The sequence below is a fragment of the Poecilia formosa genome, unplaced genomic scaffold (assembly GCF_000485575.1).
Source record: "Poecilia formosa unplaced genomic scaffold, Poecilia_formosa-5.1.2 Scaffold325, whole genome shotgun sequence".
Lineage (NCBI taxonomy): Eukaryota > Metazoa > Chordata > Actinopteri > Cyprinodontiformes > Poeciliidae > Poecilia > Poecilia formosa.
The window spans coordinates 377,062-394,960 of NW_006800264.1; the positions used below are offsets into that span (position 1 = coordinate 377,062).

The 17,899-nt window shown below is 40.4% G+C and overlaps 2 protein-coding genes and 1 long non-coding RNA gene across 3 annotated transcripts in view; all 3 read left to right on the forward strand.

Annotated features, from left to right (window-relative positions):
• Positions 1-1,611, forward strand: part of LOC103152751 (IQ motif and SEC7 domain-containing protein 2-like) — a 2,588-nt gene extending 977 nt beyond the window's left edge. The window contains exons 2-3 of the mRNA XM_016661349.1: positions 330-488; positions 918-1,611. Of these exons, the coding sequence (XP_016516835.1) occupies positions 330-488; positions 918-1,457 (699 nt within the window). The 3' untranslated portion in view covers positions 1,458-1,611. The remainder of the gene's footprint in view (positions 1-329; positions 489-917) is intronic.
• Positions 1,612-4,060: 2,449 nt separating this feature from the next.
• Positions 4,061-5,499, forward strand: LOC107833099 (uncharacterized). Its single transcript, XR_001658802.1, has 2 exons — positions 4,061-5,132; positions 5,230-5,499. It is a non-coding gene; the product is annotated as an uncharacterized LOC107833099 (long non-coding RNA).
• Positions 5,500-6,920: 1,421 nt separating this feature from the next.
• acad9 (acyl-CoA dehydrogenase family, member 9) lies at positions 6,921-17,680 on the forward strand. Its single transcript, XM_007573340.2, has 18 exons — positions 6,921-7,199; positions 7,794-7,887; positions 7,977-8,078; positions 8,387-8,493; positions 8,592-8,692; positions 9,318-9,396; positions 9,519-9,690; positions 10,485-10,558; positions 10,648-10,723; positions 10,810-10,880; positions 11,468-11,587; positions 11,662-11,790; positions 12,294-12,373; positions 13,262-13,388; positions 13,489-13,566; positions 14,119-14,247; positions 14,914-14,986; positions 16,037-17,680. Exons 1-18 carry the CDS (start codon positions 7,020-7,022, stop codon positions 16,135-16,137), a joined length of 1,893 nt encoding a protein of 630 aa, XP_007573402.1. The 5' UTR covers positions 6,921-7,019; the 3' UTR covers positions 16,138-17,680.
• Positions 17,681-17,899: the final 219 nt, after the last annotated feature.

The window sequence follows — 17,899 nt, forward strand, 5'->3', positions numbered from 1 at the left end:
CCATTTATAAGCTGAAATAAAGATGAACTGTTAAATAGATAGTGCTACTTCCATTGTGAGAAAGCTATAATTAACAATATCTTAACCTGGGGTGTTTTATTTTTCTGTATCATTTGGAAATGATATTGAAAATGAATAAACTCTTCCTTCATTTCTCTCCGAGTGGAGCCTATTTGTTGCTCTGAGAGTCTCATGCTAGTAGAACCTTAGCTCGTCATGTAGCCACCCAAACAAACCCTCACTTTCCTTACTGTTCTGGCGATAGTTCGGATAAGTTTTGCCCCCGACCCTTAGCTTCCCAAACACCTGGACCAAAGTCAGCTGCTTAGCTAGCTGCGTGGCTCGTAGAATGTGTCCGCATCGCCCCCTGTGGACAGACAGGGTGTGTGCACCTCCATGTTTTAACCAGGCATGTCTTATCTGTCGTGTCCTGGGCAGGAAAGCGCGGGAGACGCAGCAGTGCAGGATCACTAGACAGCAATCTGGAAGTAAGTAAGCAGCGGCTGCTGCCACGCTGCCTCCGGCCGCCTTTTGCGTTGCTCGCTCTCAGTGTGCAGATTCTATGAGATTTATTGTTTCTGTCTGTTGTGCTGTTCAGTTTTGCAGCTTCCGTTGCTTGTTTGCAGCACTGTGCATGCATTCTGCTGTGGCTGTTGAATTAGGCTTGGTTGTTCACTGCATGACTAGCCTAACTGTAGTTCAGACTCATGTCGTCATGCTGCTCTGCTGACCTTAGACTCACCTTGAAACCCATATGTGGAAGCTGACTGTTGTAGTTCTACTCTTCCATTGATGCAATAACAGATAGCGCACAGTTGCGTTACGAAAGTTGTCCTTTCAGCATGTTCCCTGCATCTGTGTGGTTAAGAAGAAGTTTTTGCCCCTTGTTTCCATGACGTTTGTTTTCTCCGTTGCAGGGCTCCATCATTAGCAGTCCTCACATCCGGCGGAGAACCCCTTCCGGTCGAGACTGTGCGTCCCGTCACAGCGGACACTCCCTGCCCAGCTCCTCCTCCCTGCTCGGGTCTCTGTTTGGCACCAGGCGGGTGAAGTCGCCTGGCCCCTGCCCTGGACCCCAGAGCCCACACCCCACCCTTGTCTCCCACGCCCCGCACCCGGCTAACCTGCACCACGCAGCCCGAGCAGAGTCGGACTCGTCTGTTCCCGTCCATCCTCACCCCATCCCCTTTTGCCATGTGACCCAGAATCCCCCGCCTTACCACCACCACCATCACTACCACCCACCGCCCCATCTGCAGCACGCGCCACACCAGTGCCACGTGCCTCCATCTCATGGCCAGCAGCCGCCCTACCCGCCATATCCACAGCACAGCCACGGCAGCCACTCTGCCCACGGCGGCCACCTTCACGGCCCGCCGCCGACACCAACGCCAACGTCTCAGGTTCCCAGCAGCAGCACCAAGCCCAAACACAGCGGCATCAGCACAGTGGTGTGAGTGGATCACGGCGTACCGTACCTTGTAAAGACTTTTACCGGATGAAATCGTCACATTGTGCGTCTCTGGTCTGCAGATGAATCCAGACTCCAGCATGGACTTTGTTTGGCGTCATGTTTCTGCAAACTTTCCCTCCTTCATCCCCTGCATTTCATTTCAAGTTCTGTCTGCCTGCTTCAGGAGTGACAGACTCATGCAAAGACCACAAGCATGGCAAAAGAACAAAATATCTTACCAAGAATTTCTGGTCTAGTTTCTAGAGAAAATGTCTTGGTACTAGAGGTGCACCGATTGCAGTTTTCTGGCAAGAAAGTTGTGGAGTTGGCAACAGTGGGGTGACTATTGTTAATTGTAAACATGCAGACATGACTTGGTGGGCTGGTCTGTCAGTAAAACCTTTCTCACTGGAGAGCAAAAGAGGACAGTGGTTGATTCTTTGACCTTTGCCAAGCGAGATAAGATCGGTGGATAAGATCGGCTTCACATGTAAAAATCAGTCGATCACTGAACTCCCAAAATGAAGGAAATCAGCACCAATAAATCGCTACTTAGTAGATTTGAAATAAGACAAAACTAACTGACATGTAACTTTTCAACAAGATAAAGTAGCTTTGCTCTAGTCAGTGTTTCTCAACTCCAGTCCTCACCGCCCCCCCTGCCCTGCATGTTTTAGGTGTTTCCCTTCTGCCACACATCTAGATTGAATATGTTGGTGATTAACAGGCTTCTGCAGTACTTGGTGGTCATGCAATCATTTGAATCAGCTGTTCTGGAATAGAGGCACATCTAAAACATGCAGAGCAGGGGGGCCTGAGGACTGGAACTGATAAGTACTGCTCTAAGTCAATAATTGGTAATACTGATGGAAAAGTTCTAGTTCCATTGGCAGATTATTTCACTTATGGGAAAAATATCTTGTTTTAAGTGACATAATCTGTCAGTGGAATTAGTACTTTTTCATCAATATTAAGGAATTATTGACTTAAAGTTAGCTACTTTATCCTGCTGAAAAGTTACTTGTAATTTAGTTTTGCCTTATTTCAAGATATATGCACAAGAAACTAGATCGAGATGACTTGGTAGGATTTTGTGTTTTTGCAGTGTAGCACTGTGTGTCTCAAATTCATAAAAAGCAACGAGATTTAACCTCTATGTATTTAACAGAAAATGCTAAACGGCGTCGCAGAGACGGTGGTTATTTTATGTAGCAGTAGCTCACAGTGCACTGTGATATATCTCTGGTAGCAGTTCTAAATGTGCCAATTACCCACAGGATTTATCGAGGTAGTAACTAAAATTTACTCAATATCTGTTGTTCATTATATTTTGTAAAAATAATAATAATAATAACATTGGCTGTTACTATTCTAATTAATGCCAAGCAAATGGGTTCAGTTAAACTCAGTAGTGCTGCACATGAGGGGGCCGTAGTTAGGAACCAGTATGGCGCTGGTATTGGGTCACTGGATGCCCATCCATGTTGACGACGTCGGTAATCCGCTGGAGTTCGTTGTGTTTGGAGTTGGCCGTCGTTCGCTCCCGGCTGTAAACTGCTCCGCTTTTCTTCTTTTTAAGTCAAACGAGTTTTAAACAAACAAACAACAAAAAAAAAAGAGTAAAAATCTGAGTTCCGTGTTGCTCTGCTACCTCGAAGGGTTCTACAAGTTTGCGTTTTGAAGACGCCACGCCGAGTCACTGACCGTGGCAGCCAGCGCCTGTATGCTTTCCTCACTTCAGAAAGCAGTTTTTTATCAGCGACCCAGCAGACATATTACGGGACAGCTGGATGCCTCTGTAGCATTTTCAGTGGATAGAGTGACAAATATCAACACATGAAGTCTGTCATTTTTTTATGTAAGAGTTTTTTTGTTGTTGTTTTACTTGTTTTGTCTGATTTTATTTGTTCGGTGGATCCTAACGTTTTGTTTGTGTTCTCTGTCATGTCCTCCGGTGTTTCAGTGCAGTTGGCATCCACATGGATTTGGATGTGGTGAACCCCTTCCACACTGAGACAGGCAAAAGAAACGCTCAGCTAGCGGCGCTGTGTTCCCAAAACGATCTCGGTTAATTAAAAACATAAAAGATTACTAGAACAGAATTGCAGAAGAGGTGTGCTTTATTTGGATTTTATAAAAGGCATACAAAAAGTGGAGCATCAACCAAAGTGGAGAATAAATGTTGCCACCGTTCACTGCAGGTCCAGCGGCTGGTTTTTCTGGATGTTTCTACCATCTTTGAACAGACAAACTGACTTTTTTTTTTTTTTTTGTTGCCCATTTTCTACTTAAAGCTCAGTCAGATTAGGAGAGAGTCTGAATATTAGTTTCCATGTCTTCTGCAAAAATACAAAATATTCTTTCTCTATAATGCAAATATCTTTGCACTCCTGAAATAGGACTAAACTAACAAGTAACTTTTCAGCTATAGTTTCAAGTAAATTTTTCCTTAATATTGACGAAAACGTTCGAGTTCCATTGGCAGATTATTTCACTTATGAAAAGAAATTTTCCAAATAATCTGCCAATGGAAATTTCTTTTTATCAATATTAAGAAATTATTGACTTAAAACAAGCTCCTACATCTTGCTGAGAAATTACTTCTAAGTTAGTTTTGTCTTATTTAAAGTGATCTAAGATGTTTGTTTAGAAACTAGACCAATATTACTTGGTAAGGTTTTGTGATTTTGAAGTGTGGGTAAAAGTAAACCTCTGTTCATGCTCTATAGATTATAAAACCTTCACAAGAACTTTCCCACTTGTAAATCACACCACTGATTTAGGTTTTCAGATGGAACTCTTATATTTTCACTATCTTTATCCTTGGATTACATTGAGACTACTCAGTTTTTCCCCCCCTTCCCTTCCACCAACTAATTTTCTCTAAACCTTTCAGTAAACACATTTTAGACCAGTCGTCTTATTTACAAGCACATGTCTGAAAATTATCTTTCCAGCATATCTATGGTTTTCTTTGCATTTCAAGTAAACAAACAAAAAAATAATAATCAAAGCTTCAAGTTTTCCTCACTGGTCCAATAATTCACATTCAGTGGTTTACAAGAAATACTATAATAATAATAAAGTAATTGATATATGCTTCTGTGCAACAAAGTCTTTAATGCTGTGGCAAAGATGGCGCCTCGCACCACAAATAAATGATATAATTTAAAAAGCCTGGTGAAAATATCGTATGTCTGGAGAAAACACTGAAACACAAACTTTATGATGCTCATGTTCTGTGGCATCCGTAATACGCCGTCGTTGTTCTGAGTATAAAAATAATGAAACGGATTCATAAACCACAAAGCTGAGTGGCTTTGTTCAGTGTCAGTCATGCTAGCTCTAGCTAAGCTAATGAACGTGAATCTCAGCAGCCCATCCAAATTCAGTGTGAGATGCTTCGCTGCATGCCGTTGATGCCTACGTTTTCTTTGATCTGTCCTTTTCTTTTTTCTTTTTCTCTCTTTTTTTTTTACTGTTTTCTATCATCAGCATGTGTGACTAAAACAATCTGGTTCATCTCTGTTGCTTGTTTACATGTAGACGATTTCTGCCGTGTCATCCGGTCTTGTCACTCCGACGCGCTCCTGTTCACTCTGCACATTGCGACACGTTGCTGAGTGTGAAAACCTACTGTGATTTAAACGTATGGTGTGGAGCAGTTTGGAAATGGATTGTATGTTTTTTTTTGTGGTAGCAAAGAATGATAAATACTTGTACATACTCTGTAAATTATACTTTTAACTAGGTATAATTATTATCAATGTCTACAGGTGAATTGAAAGTACATCCCTGCTCCCCCCGACTTCCATATAATCCACATAATCACAGAGCTGCTGCTGTTTGCCTCTGATAGGACTGAATTATCACCAGATCCAGGAACGTCACATGGTCTTCACCTTTAATTCCATTCTCCATCTCTTGTGGTCGAGCGTGGAAGTCGAAGGGAAGGCGCTCTGTTTGGAAGTAGACAAATTCCCTGTTAATGTAAAACGAGTCCTGTGACGATTATTGAGAACATAATAAAATGATGCACTATAAGAGCTGAAGTGCCTTTTGATTTTGCTTGTGGTTGATGTGAATGACTGTATGAACAGCTCTTCTTACAGGCCAGTGGCAGCTAAGCATGAGCTGGTTACCAGAGTCATGGTATATTGTGGGTTTTTTGCATCCATATAATATCAAAATGTATCCAATTAATAGATTTGATTGCTGACTGGGTGTTCCTGGTGTTATCTGCAGGGTAGATAAGCCTAGAAATACTTTCCAGTATGTTGAGAAATATTTCTATTTATTTCAAACGGACAAAAATAACAAAATAAAACAAATTATGATGCCCAATTGACATGCAATTTTACATTATCCACTCAAACAGGAGCAGGTAGAAGATACAAGATCTTATAATTTCCTGCCCCTCTCGTACGCATCAGCCCACGTTTATATATTTATGTATAAATATAAAATCTCTGTAAATGTAAATGTAAAAGTTAGTTTTACATTTTCGAAGTCAGTAATTTCTAATTCTGACTAATTTTTTATTTATATACACACCCAGATATTTGACGTTGGATTTTACAGGATTAGTAAAACCGGTAGATACATGACAGTCCATTGAAGGCAAATTTTCACATTTGTTTAAATTTAATATAAGGCCTGAGGCCTTCGAAAATGCTTCAATGCATTAGAGAATTTTAGAAACTTAATTCAGGTTGTTTGAGAAGATTGACTGATAGAAAACTCTGTCCATCTCAAATCTTTGTAAGATTTGAGATACAAACACCCTGAGCTGTTTGCATCTTCCTAAAATGTTTTAATTAGATTAGCAATATTTTTTTCCAAACTGAAATTAATATAAAGGTTTGAACATAAATTCATGCTCTATCAGAGTGAAGGCTTTATAAAAGTCTAAAAATGATTCAAAACCTTAATTTTCAACTAAATGGTTATAGACAATTAAGTCCAAAATAAGGTGAATATGTACTTTTAGAAATCCAGACTGTCAGAAATAATTTGGGATGTGCCGGATTTTAAGCAGTTAGCAAAAATGAAGGACAGGAGTGTGTAATCATTATTTAATAGTGTTACAGGTCTTAAATCATCAAGAAGAGTTGGATCTTTCCCAAGTCTAGGCATGAGTGTAACAATACCTTGTTTCATAGAGCGTGTTATACAGTCATGATCTAATATTTATTAAAGCATTCCAAACCAGGGTTCTGATATAAACCCAAAAATGTCTGTAAGTGTAGAACATAACTAACAATAAAACTTTAAAAGTGTATTTAGAAATAGTTTTATGTTTGAAAAAGGAAAAAGGGTTTTAGAAATAATTTTACGTTTTAAAAAAAGGTTTTTAAAAATGTATCAAAAAATGAAGAAGAAACCTGGCAATGGTTGATACTTTTTTTATTTTACACATATATTTTACGAGGGACTCTGAAAGCATCTCCAGTGAAAATACCAACGTCATCAATATGCGTCAGAGACGGGTGAAAGGTTACTCCGCCAGTGTTTGATAAAGCAAGTACACGGACGTTGGTTTAAGGTTTACGTGCTTCGAAGTACAATGAATGTCAACAGCTTCCTCGCGTTATCCAGAGCTTTTCCACGCGGAAAGAACAGACTCGTCTGTCACGCGTGGCACCTGGGGAAACAGGCGCTGCGTGTTCAGCAGCGGAGGACGATCAGAACTCATTCAAGGAGTCTGGCCTACGCCAAGGATCTGTTCCTGGGGCAGATCAACAAGGTAACGGGGGGGAGTTGTTTTTAGATGCGTGACAGTTGACGGCGAACAGAGTTACTTGTAACAAGGCTAAACGGTACAAAGGTATTCACATGACCTGAAGTTTGTCAGTTCAAACTTCACTGGTATCAATGTGACTTTGTAGGACAGAGCAACACAAAGCAAGATATACATGAGGTTTACTTCCTCTGTACTCTGACACTCCGAAAACCATTAAATGCTTCTGGAAGCCACGGGAACACTAAGTAGTCTTTCTGTGAAGCTTCGAAAGTTAACCTGTAACAGCAATAGCTCATTTTTTGAGTCAACCAGGTCAAGAAAACTCACCAAAAACCTGAAATTACATTCAATTAAAGAATAAAAAATAAGCAGCAGGCTCACGAAGGCACATTAAAAATGTCTATTGTCCAGTTTTTAGTCTATGTATTCATTTTCATTTACTTTTACTTGAGTAAAAATACGTTGATGTAGTGCTACTCTTACTCGAGTACAATCTTTGGGTTCTGTACCCACCTCTTTAAATCAGTATAAAAAATGACAACAATACAACTGAAATTCACCATTTTTATTTGGAGTCATCGTATTTGTCTCCTCCAGGCTGAGGTCTTCCCTTATCCAGAGATTGGAAGCGATGAGTTGGAGGAGGTTAAGCAGTTTGTTGCACCAGTGGAGAAGTTCTTCAACGAGGAAGGTGAGAGAGGAGGATCTGAAGTAATGTCAGTCAATTGGTTATTAAATTATTTTATTAATTGTCGTCTCCCCCTTCCCCCACAATTCCAGTTGATTCAGCGAAAATAGATCGAGAAGCTAAGATCCCAGCAGAGACTCTGAATGGCCTGAAGGAGCTGGGCTTGTTTGGAATCATGATCCCTGAGGAATATGGTGAGATGGTGGGATCACAGCAATAATAATTTTTAAATATTAAATAATGTAGATTTTGATCAGTCACTCAGTACTTGAGTCGCTTTTTTACCAAACTCTTTTTTTTACTCTCACTCAAGCAATTTTTGGACGGCTACTTTTTACTGTCACTTGAGTAAAAGTATGTTAAAGTAGTGTTACTCTTACTTGAGCACAATCTTTGGGTCCTTCGCTAAATTGAAGTTGTGCAGAAAAGTAAGCAGATTATCCTCAACATCTCCTGATGTGATCTTATGCATTCATAAAAATCTCTGTCTTCCTAACCGCAGGTGGTCTCGGACTCTCCAACACCATGTATGCCCGGCTGAACGAGATCATCGCACTGGACGGCTCTATTGCCGTCACTCTGGCTGCACATCAGGCCATTGGTCTGAAGGTAGCTGTTGCATGCCGCTTTATTTGTGTTGAGTCTCGGTCTGCTCACTTAGTCGAACACGCTGGGATGTGTGCGTGCTAAGAGTCGTGTGGTTTCAGGGGATTCTGATTGCTGGGAACGAAGCACAGAAGAAGAAGTATCTGCCCAAGCTGGCTTCAGGAGAACACATCGCCGCTTTCTGCCTTACAGAACCTGGCAGGTACAGATCCTGACAACTCCTTCAGGACCGGGTCCACAGTTTCCTCTGAAGGTTTTTTTTTTTTTTTTTTTTAGTTTTATTCTTATAAAAATGAAGAACCTGCTGCACTGAACCCCATTGAAAACCTTCTGGCTATTCCACCAAATCTTGATATCTGAACTCTTCCTGAGTTAAAACATCAGTATTGTTGTTTCTAAATGAAGATAAACTTGTTTCTTTGCATGATTTGAGGTCTGAAAGCGCTGCATCTTTTTTGTTATTTTGACCATTTCTCAATTTCTACAAATAAATACAAAATATTTGCTTCAGAATTTCAGAGACTTGTCTGTAGTTCATAGAATAAAAGAGCAATGTTCATTTTACTCTAACATACACCTATAAAAAGTAAAATCTGAAAAACTCATAATTCTAAGTATCAGCTGATCACCGATTGATAAATTGGTTCACTCCGAATGTCTACAAAAGTCTTTGACTGTAAGGTGGCCAGTCAGACGATTTTTGCAAAAAAACCCCCAAAAAAAACAACTCCCAAATATCCAGACATCTGTTTTTTTTTGTCTTCTTTGGATAGCAGCTTCACATTGCCAACCAGTTTGATGTTCTTATTGTTTTCTTTTCCCTTCAGTGGAAGTGATGCAGCTTCCATTCAGACTCTGGCGACTCTGTCTGAAGATGGAAAACATTACCTGATCAATGGTTCCAAGGTGACGCATATCAATTAAAAAAAAAAAAAAAATATATATATATATATATAAACCCCTCTCCCAGCATGTTCCTATTTCTGTGGAGCGACTCTTGAGTTCCTCGTTCGTTCTCTTGTTTTCAGTTTTGGATTTCAAATGGAGGCTTCGCAGACATCATGACAGTGTTTGCTCGGACCGCAGTGGAAGTAGACGGTGTGAAGAAAGACAAGATTACAGCCTTTATCGTGGAGAAAGCTTTTGGGGGCATCAGCAGCGGCAAACCTGAAGACAAACTTGGCATCAGGGGTTCCTACAGTAAGACGTTCATTCATACCTGGCAATGCGCTCGGCGGCGTTTAGGCCGCATTACCTCTGCTATGCAAAAATATTCATACCCATGGAAGAGTTGTACATTTTGTCGCGCTACAACCACAGACATGGTTGTACCTTCCTAATCCCAGACCTGTAATCCAGCCCTTTCTTTTGGAAGGTAAAGAATTTGAAAAGAGATTTTGCTCACAGTAAATGGAGGTCGTTCACCCAATCAAACTAAGCTCGACTGATTTTCAAAGAAGAATGAGAAAAACTTGTCTGTAGATGTTTAAAACTGAAACACACCTCAAGGTATTTACTTCCATACATGCTATGCTTTCATTTTATTTGCTAAAAAAGTCAAGCCACATATTGGTTTCTTTTTGTCTTCTGATTTCTCTGCTGCCATTTCAGAGAGAACGATGCATTTGCACAAATGTACAATTTGCACAAAATGTGTCCTGAAACGTGTGCGCACCGCTTTCCACGCAAAGATTGCGATTCATAAAAAACAAACTTGACGTGAAACTAATATTACCGAGGAGTTTTGCATCGGGAATGTATAGTTTCATGCGTGTGTTGAGTGCAGAACCTTGTGTGAAAACGTTTAGGTACAGCTGTGGTTTATCAGGAAAATTGTGTGCTGGTGCGTATGAACGGTTTTGTAAATCCAATATTTTTTTTGGTGAACATCATCTTTACCTTTTGGCCAAACACACACTTTTAGTACGAGTCCTGCAGTTCTCCATATATGACACTAAGCGACGATGTTAGCATAATTGCTCTTTGTTTTGAAGCGTGTGAAGTTTCCTTTGACAACGTTCCTGTTCCCGTGGAAAACGTGATTGGAGAAGTCGGAGGCGGATTCAAGGTGAACTCTGCTCTGTTTTCAGGCTAACTTGTAATCATATGTTGCTCCCCCCCCCCCAGCTTTAATGAAGTTCTGTCTTTGTTCAACAGGTCGCCATGAACATCCTGAACTCGGGGAGGTTCAGTATGGGCAGTTCTTGTGCTGGAATGATCAAAAAGCTGATGGGTAAAAAAAAAAAAAAGAAGAAGACATATCTACTCCCAGAAACAGAAGTGGTGAATGGTTTTATTTATTTATCTTTTTTTCTTTAGAGCTGACCTCGGAGTACGCCGTCAGCAGGAAGCAGTTTAACAGAAGCCTGAGTGAGTTTGGGATGATCCAGGTAGGACCACACAGGTTTCCCTTCACTGCTCCTGGTGCAGAGTACTGAAGTAACTAGTTACATTCACTCAATGACATTTACTTGAGTAACTTTTCTTTTTAAAAAAAGGACTTTTAGGAGTATTTTTACTACACTGTACTTTTTACTTTTACAGGAGAAATTTTATTTTGAAGTATTTCTGCTCTTGAGCAAAATTTCTGGATTTTCTACCCACTGAATGGAAAACAAACATGTTTTAACCCAAAATTCACCAAATAAAGACACACAGATGATGTTTTTATGAAATTTCATAATTTAGTTTTTTTTTTTTTGTTACTTATATAAATTTTGTCATTTTGGTCCATCTGATGATGCAGATTTTAAATATTAAAAGATAATAATCAGTATTTCATAATTTCATCAGTTACTCAGTACTTTTTACGAAATACATTTTTACTCTTACTTGAGTAACTTCTTGGATGGATACTTTTTACTTTCACTGGAGTAATAAAATATGTTGAAGTAGTGCTACTCTTACTTGAGTACAGTCTTTGGCCGCTCTGCCCACCTCTGCATGATGACGTGCTTTGACTCGTTTGTTTTTGCAGGAGAAGTTTGCTCTGATGGCCATTAATGCCTTTGTGATGGAGAGCATGGCATACCTGACTGCGGGGATGATGGATCGACCAGGAGTCCCAGACTGCTCGTTAGAGGCTGCCATGGTGAAGGTTGGACAGCCGGACGTCGTTGATGGTAAACCCAATAATAACCAGAGAGGTCACAGTGTGAACGTTGTGTGCAGGTCTTCAGCTCAGAGGGAGGCTGGATCTGTTGCAGTGAGGCTCTGCAGGTTCTCGGAGGTCTGGGTTACACCAAGAACTACCCGTTTGAGCGCTACGTCAGGGACTGTCGCATCCTGCCCATCTTTGAGGTGTGTTGGCTAACAGGATGGTGATTTCTTTTCTTCTTCGTCGTCTTCTTTTTTTTTTTTAATGACTGATGGACAACTAGCTAACCTCTTGACCAAAATGAAAAGATTGTCCCTCTTGACTTTATAACATTTGGTTTAGATGAACAAAAATGAACAAAAAAAATTGTCATGCATCTACATTGATGAGAAGTGACTCCACAGTTAGCGGATCACAAGGTCTAGGAGAGAGACAAAGTAGTGCCAAGTGTGTTATCTATAGGAGGACAGCATGTTATTGCTGTAAGTGGCCAGCAGGTGGCAGGTGACTTTGTAACTTGAAGATGAGTTTCTTTCTTCATCAAATTTGAGTTAAATATTAGAAGTGGGATCAAAAATGAATGCCAGAAAAATCTGAATCTTTCTCTGCCACAGTCAACAAGCTCCCACCCGCTGCTGTTTTTATCATTTTGAGTGTTTTTAGTAGTAAACTACGTCAGAACAGTAAACCTGCCGTTTGTGTCCAGGGGACAAACGAAATCCTGAGGATGTACGTCGCTCTCACCGGGATGCAGTACGCCGGCAAAGTGCTCACGGGAAAAATCAAGTAGGTGTAAAACGCCACAGCGTGGGTCTAAATTATTCATACCCCTGATATGATTAAAGTCATATTTTTTTATGTTGGTGGAATTTTCCACTTGTTATTGAGAGGGAAATCATTTTGTCTTGAGATGTAATTCGGATTTTTCAAATTATGTTTAATATCTCTGAACTGAAATTTACTTATTTTATTAATTAGTTTGAACAAAGGAAAAAATTAAAATTAAAACAAAATGATCATGTCCAATTCACATACAGTTTTAAATATATATATTTGTATGTGTGTATATGTATACACACACACACACACACACATATATATATATAATTTCTTGTCACAAACAAGACATTTTCATCCACCTCTGCCAGTGATATTGTTAATTTTGGGCCGACTTGTAAAGTAAGGATGCTTGTGTTTATTTAAATGACATATTAAAAATATTAAAATCATAAGAAAACATCGGCTTTGATTCTCCTTGTTTCTAATTACTAAATGAACTCATAGGTTAGAGGAAGTAGGTGAGTTTTGGTGGTTTGTAGTTTACTGTCCTCTGAAAACATTAGCTCAGCGGCCGCATGATTTCATGACAAATAAAAAGTTTTCATATATTTATGCAAACTTTCAGACCATATCCATTCATGCACATGCTGATTTGTGTGTAAAATACAGCGGCACAAGTTTGTTTTTGTGCACGGTTTATTCATGAGGCTGAATTGATCATAATTCAGTTGAAACCTGTTTTTACTCTCCTCTCTGCTCTTTTGTTAATTTGTTTCTCAAACAAGCCGACCTTTGAAAGCAACAAAAGTAGTTCAACATCCAAGTCGGTGAATACTTTTTCTAGGCGCTGTCTCTTAGAGGCGTTGTTTTTTGTTTTGTTTATTTCCCTCTCAGGGAGATGAAGAAAGGAAATATATTCATGGCCGTGAACATGGCTGGGAAGAAGCTGAGGACGTCGCTGGGAGCATCAGTGGACCTCGGCCTGACGGGGAAGGACGGGGTGGTTCATCCCAGCCTGGAGGTGAGAAGCTGCTCCAACCTCAGCAGGATTTCTTTTCTTTTCTCGTCTTCCTCCAGGTAGTTTTCCGGCACCTTGGTGACTTTCTGTTTCTGTTTTAAAGGAAAGCGCTAAGAAACTGGAGCAGAACGTGAACCTTTTCGGGATGACGGTGGAGAGCCTTCTGTACAGATACGGAAAGGTATTTTCATTTTCTAATGTCTTTAAATGGATGAACAGACGGACGCTTGGTATTTGGTCCTGTTGATCCCTTAGAGAAAATCGAATCAGTCTTTTGTAACAGACACCAGTCTTCGCCACAAAACAGGAAGTGACTAAAAAGTCCTTTGTCTGCTAAGGCCGAATGTAATCATACTGTTTGTTTTTAGTTTTTTTCTTCAGTCAAATGAATTTGCTTTTTGGAGACCTAAACATTTACAAAAACTCACCAAGCTCTGCATTTGTGCATAGCAGAATGATAAATTACAAATATTCGTCATTTGCACACAGTTGGCTCTAAATCACACGTCATCCGTTTTACGTCAAACCGGATGCAAATGACATTTCTTAACGTCTCAAGAAGCCAATTGGATAATATTCTAACGTGACTCCAGTGCGCCCCCTGGATTATTCCAACAGTTCCATCTCCCTGACATGTCCGGTCTGCACCAGGGTTTTTTTGTTCCCTCTGTACTTGTCGGTTTTAAAGAGCCAATGCTTCATGTTGTTCTGTTTCTTTTAAACCCGGTTTCAGAGCATCGTGGACGAGCAGCTCGTCCTGAAGAGGGTGGCGGACGTCCTGATCAACCTGTACGCCATGACGGCCGTCCTGTCCAGAGCCAGCCGCTCCATCAGCATCGGCCTGAGGAATCACGACCACGAGGTGTGTGTCGGCCAAGAGCCGTTGCAGCTGGGCTCCATGCAGACCATACGGGCAGTTAACATCTTACCAGCAGCTGATGGCTTTCTTTAAAAAAAAAAATCCCAGTTACTGTCATTCCCCAGAGAAAGTCCACCTTTAATTTAAGTCTATTTGTTCAGCAGGAAAATTTAATTTGCCAAAAGAATCAAAAATTGATTCTCATGATTCTCATTGAAAACTAAGATCTGACCTGCAGAGAAGAGAACAGTTCATTTTTCCTCCTTTCAAAGTTGGATTTGTCTCGTTCAGTGTGAAATTGTACCACCACAGATTAACGTGGATGTGTTTAAAGTATTTCCCACGTTTTGCTCCGTTCTGGAGAGATTTGAAAATGGCTGCCCGGTCGTCTCCCATCCGGTCTGATTCAGCTGGAGAAGAACTGCCAACAGATGCGTGTGCTGAGCTCGTGGCGTCATATTCAGGCTTTAATTGGATGAACAGAGTGTGAAGCAAAGGCTGTGAAATCTTGTGTAAATGTATTTATTTATTTATTTATTTTTTCAGTTTTAATAAATTTGTAAATCACTGCAAAACCTTCTGGATGCACTGTGGAGCTGACTGGTGCTTTTAAAATGTTTTTTATTTTTATTTTTCTAAATCTTGCTGTGATGTCGTCGCTCCTTCCAGGTGCTGCTCGCCAACACATTCTGCAACGACGCCTTCTTCAAGAACAATTACTCCATGGTTCAGCTGCAGAAACGTAAGCAGAAGCTGCTGTACGGTGGCGACAGGAAGTCCGGCTCTCATATTTTTTTTGCTCAACTTTGCAAATCTGAATGTTTTATGTTAATAAATCCTTGTCCAACTAGTGATTTTTCTGAAAAGTCTGATAGACACATAAAGTTAGGAAAGTCTTCTGTTTGGGGGGGAAAAAAACAGGCATTTTTACTTTTGTGTAATACTTTAATCAAACTTTACTTTTTTTATTAAGTGTAATCATTTAATTCTAGTTCAACTGTATTTACTGGCTCAGGACAGACAGGAAACGAGCTGCAGAGCGTTTCCGCCATAAAAGTTTCCAATAACACCAAAAAGAATCACTGGACTCATCACTAGATTTTGTTCTTGAATAAAGTCACTGCTGGTGTCTGAAAAATGGATAAATATAACAACAGGATGGATAAGTTAAGAGTGTGTCTAGATTAATGGAGGATGTCCAAAACCAAAAATATTCATATAGCACCAGTTCACATCAAGTAAATCATTACAGTTCAATCACACACACAGATTCCCAGCGATGTTGGTTGTCAGTTTAGTTCAGTTTATTTAAATGAAAATATTGTCTATCTACAGAAACAGCAGACTGCATTGACTCGTTTGGCTTGCAGCATTCACTTCTCCTGTGAATTCTGAAAAATTAGATATTAGATCAAAAATCTTTTAATCAATCTCAATCGTAAACTGAACTTCACGGCATTGTTTAATCTCTAGGATGTTTCCCAAAAAGTTTAGTTGCAGTGCAAACAGAGTTTTTTTTTCTGAGCTTCTTTCAACAAGGGCTTTCTGTTAGCCACCGGTTAGCTAATATTTGTCCTGGGAACTTGGCATGGTCCTTTTGGTTCCATCCCTGGTTGTTTTCCTCAAAAACCACCATTCATTTCACTTTGCAGCGACGCTCTACTTTGTGTCTTTCTAAATAAATGAATGTGACAAAATGTTCAAAGGACATAGATATTTTTTTACAAGGTTTGTTACTCTGCACCACAGTCCTGACAGATGATGATTAAACAAATGCATTTTTCCTCCCCAGATTCTCCAGAAAACAACGACGCCAGCATCAAGAAGATCGCCCAGGCGGTTTTGGAGAACAGATCCTATATTTGCTCGCACCCTCTTGAAAGAACATTCTGATTTCTCTCCTGTGACGTTAGATCCGCCTCCGTTTCTGTGGCCGTGGGAGAAACGTAGCACGATTCCTGTGTTTTCTCAGATGTGGTCGTTGAGCTAACCTGTGAGCTCGATGGACAAGGCCGTCCTACCGGGAGAAAACTAACCCAAGTGCTCTTTAACAAACCATCAGTGAAGAAAATGTTAAAAGAAAGCCAGTTTTTAACAGAAAGTCCAGATTTCTTGTAAATTGCCATGTGTAACATGTTTAGGAGATGGATCATATGTGCTTCTTCCAGTCGGATTTGTTCTCTGAGGAAGTTCAGCTGGTGCTTTCCTCATCAGTCAGAGCTGAGGAGTCTGCTACTGCTTCAAGTATGATTTGTCATATTTACGGTTTTAGTGAGCAGTAAACTCGTTTCAATGTTTCTGTTGCGGCTGTCAGGTTTAGAACCTTTCACAATAAAATAAGTAACTTCAATCAGAAAGCTGTACCTGGGAACTGCATTGTTTCTGCTGCTGATGTTGCATCGCGTCCTGGTGGCTCCTCTCCTTTAACTGTCCACAGCTTCACTGTGCACTGACTTTGGCCTCCACCAGTTTGTTTCTGTACTAAATGCAGCATAAACGTTGCAAAGTCTTCCAGCAGTATAGTCTGACTATTGTGAAACGCAGCCCTCTCACAGAGAGTTGTGGCAATAGAAAAGATCTGTGGAGAAGATCTGCTTCATACTCAAATATGGACCGATTGTCAATCATCCAAAATGAAAGAATTTTGGCCGATCAATCTGGACATCCCCACCGCTCGATCCCTGGACCTTCATCCAAAAGGATCCTGTCAATCTTCATCAAACAGGCCTCACGTCCGACCTGCTGTTCTGAGGTAAAGATGGTGAAAGCAGAAGAAGACCTGTTCACAGGAGGCGAGTTGGTCGTCTCTACGCAGTACAGCGTGACCTGCTTTTATAACCAAACGACAGATCTGGTGTCTGGACTGAGCTCTGGCTTTACGGAGTGGTAACCTGGGAATCAAGAGCGCACACACCCTGGGCTCCAAGCATTTAGCTCTTTGTCTAAAACTGAACACAGAGTGAAAGTTTATAGGAGTAAAAGTAGCAAATGAAACGAGGGAATTACTTGTTTTGATTAATGTCTTCTGTGAGAAAAGTTCTTTTCCGGTGTTGTGTGGGAATACTGGGCTGTTATGAGCAAACTGGCTGAAATTCCACCATCTGGAGCTTCCATCAAAAACATGTCAATAAGGGCCGGTCGGTCTTGTGTGAAATATTCACTGCTTGGACAGATAGCTCTGAACTCAGTCTACTGCAAGGAGCCAGAACTTTATGTCTTTTAGCTTTTACTGATCTTTTTATCCTGTGTTTAAGAACCAGTTGAACCAAAAGAAAGCAAGAGCAGAAGAACCACCGCAGAGTTCTCGGTCCAGCTGCTTGAGATGAAGTATAACAATCTGTTAATGTGGTAAAGGTACAGGATTCTTTTTAAAGGGTTTTCTATCAGAACTCCGTCATGATGAATGCTTGTCTTTGATATTAAACACGTTGCTGTACCTGTGGGGCTTTAATTATGAGACCTTCATAAGACACTTTACAAGCAACCCCCTTAATGAAAAGTCTAAATGAAGTTTTAGGGCTTGCTATATGTGCTCCAGCAGAGTAACGAGGGAATCTGAAATTGCAATAAAATGCTTGTCGTGTGTAAAACCTTATTGAAATGCCTTTCAGTCTGTGGAGAGCTTCATCTAGTCCAAATAAAAATGAAAACCAAC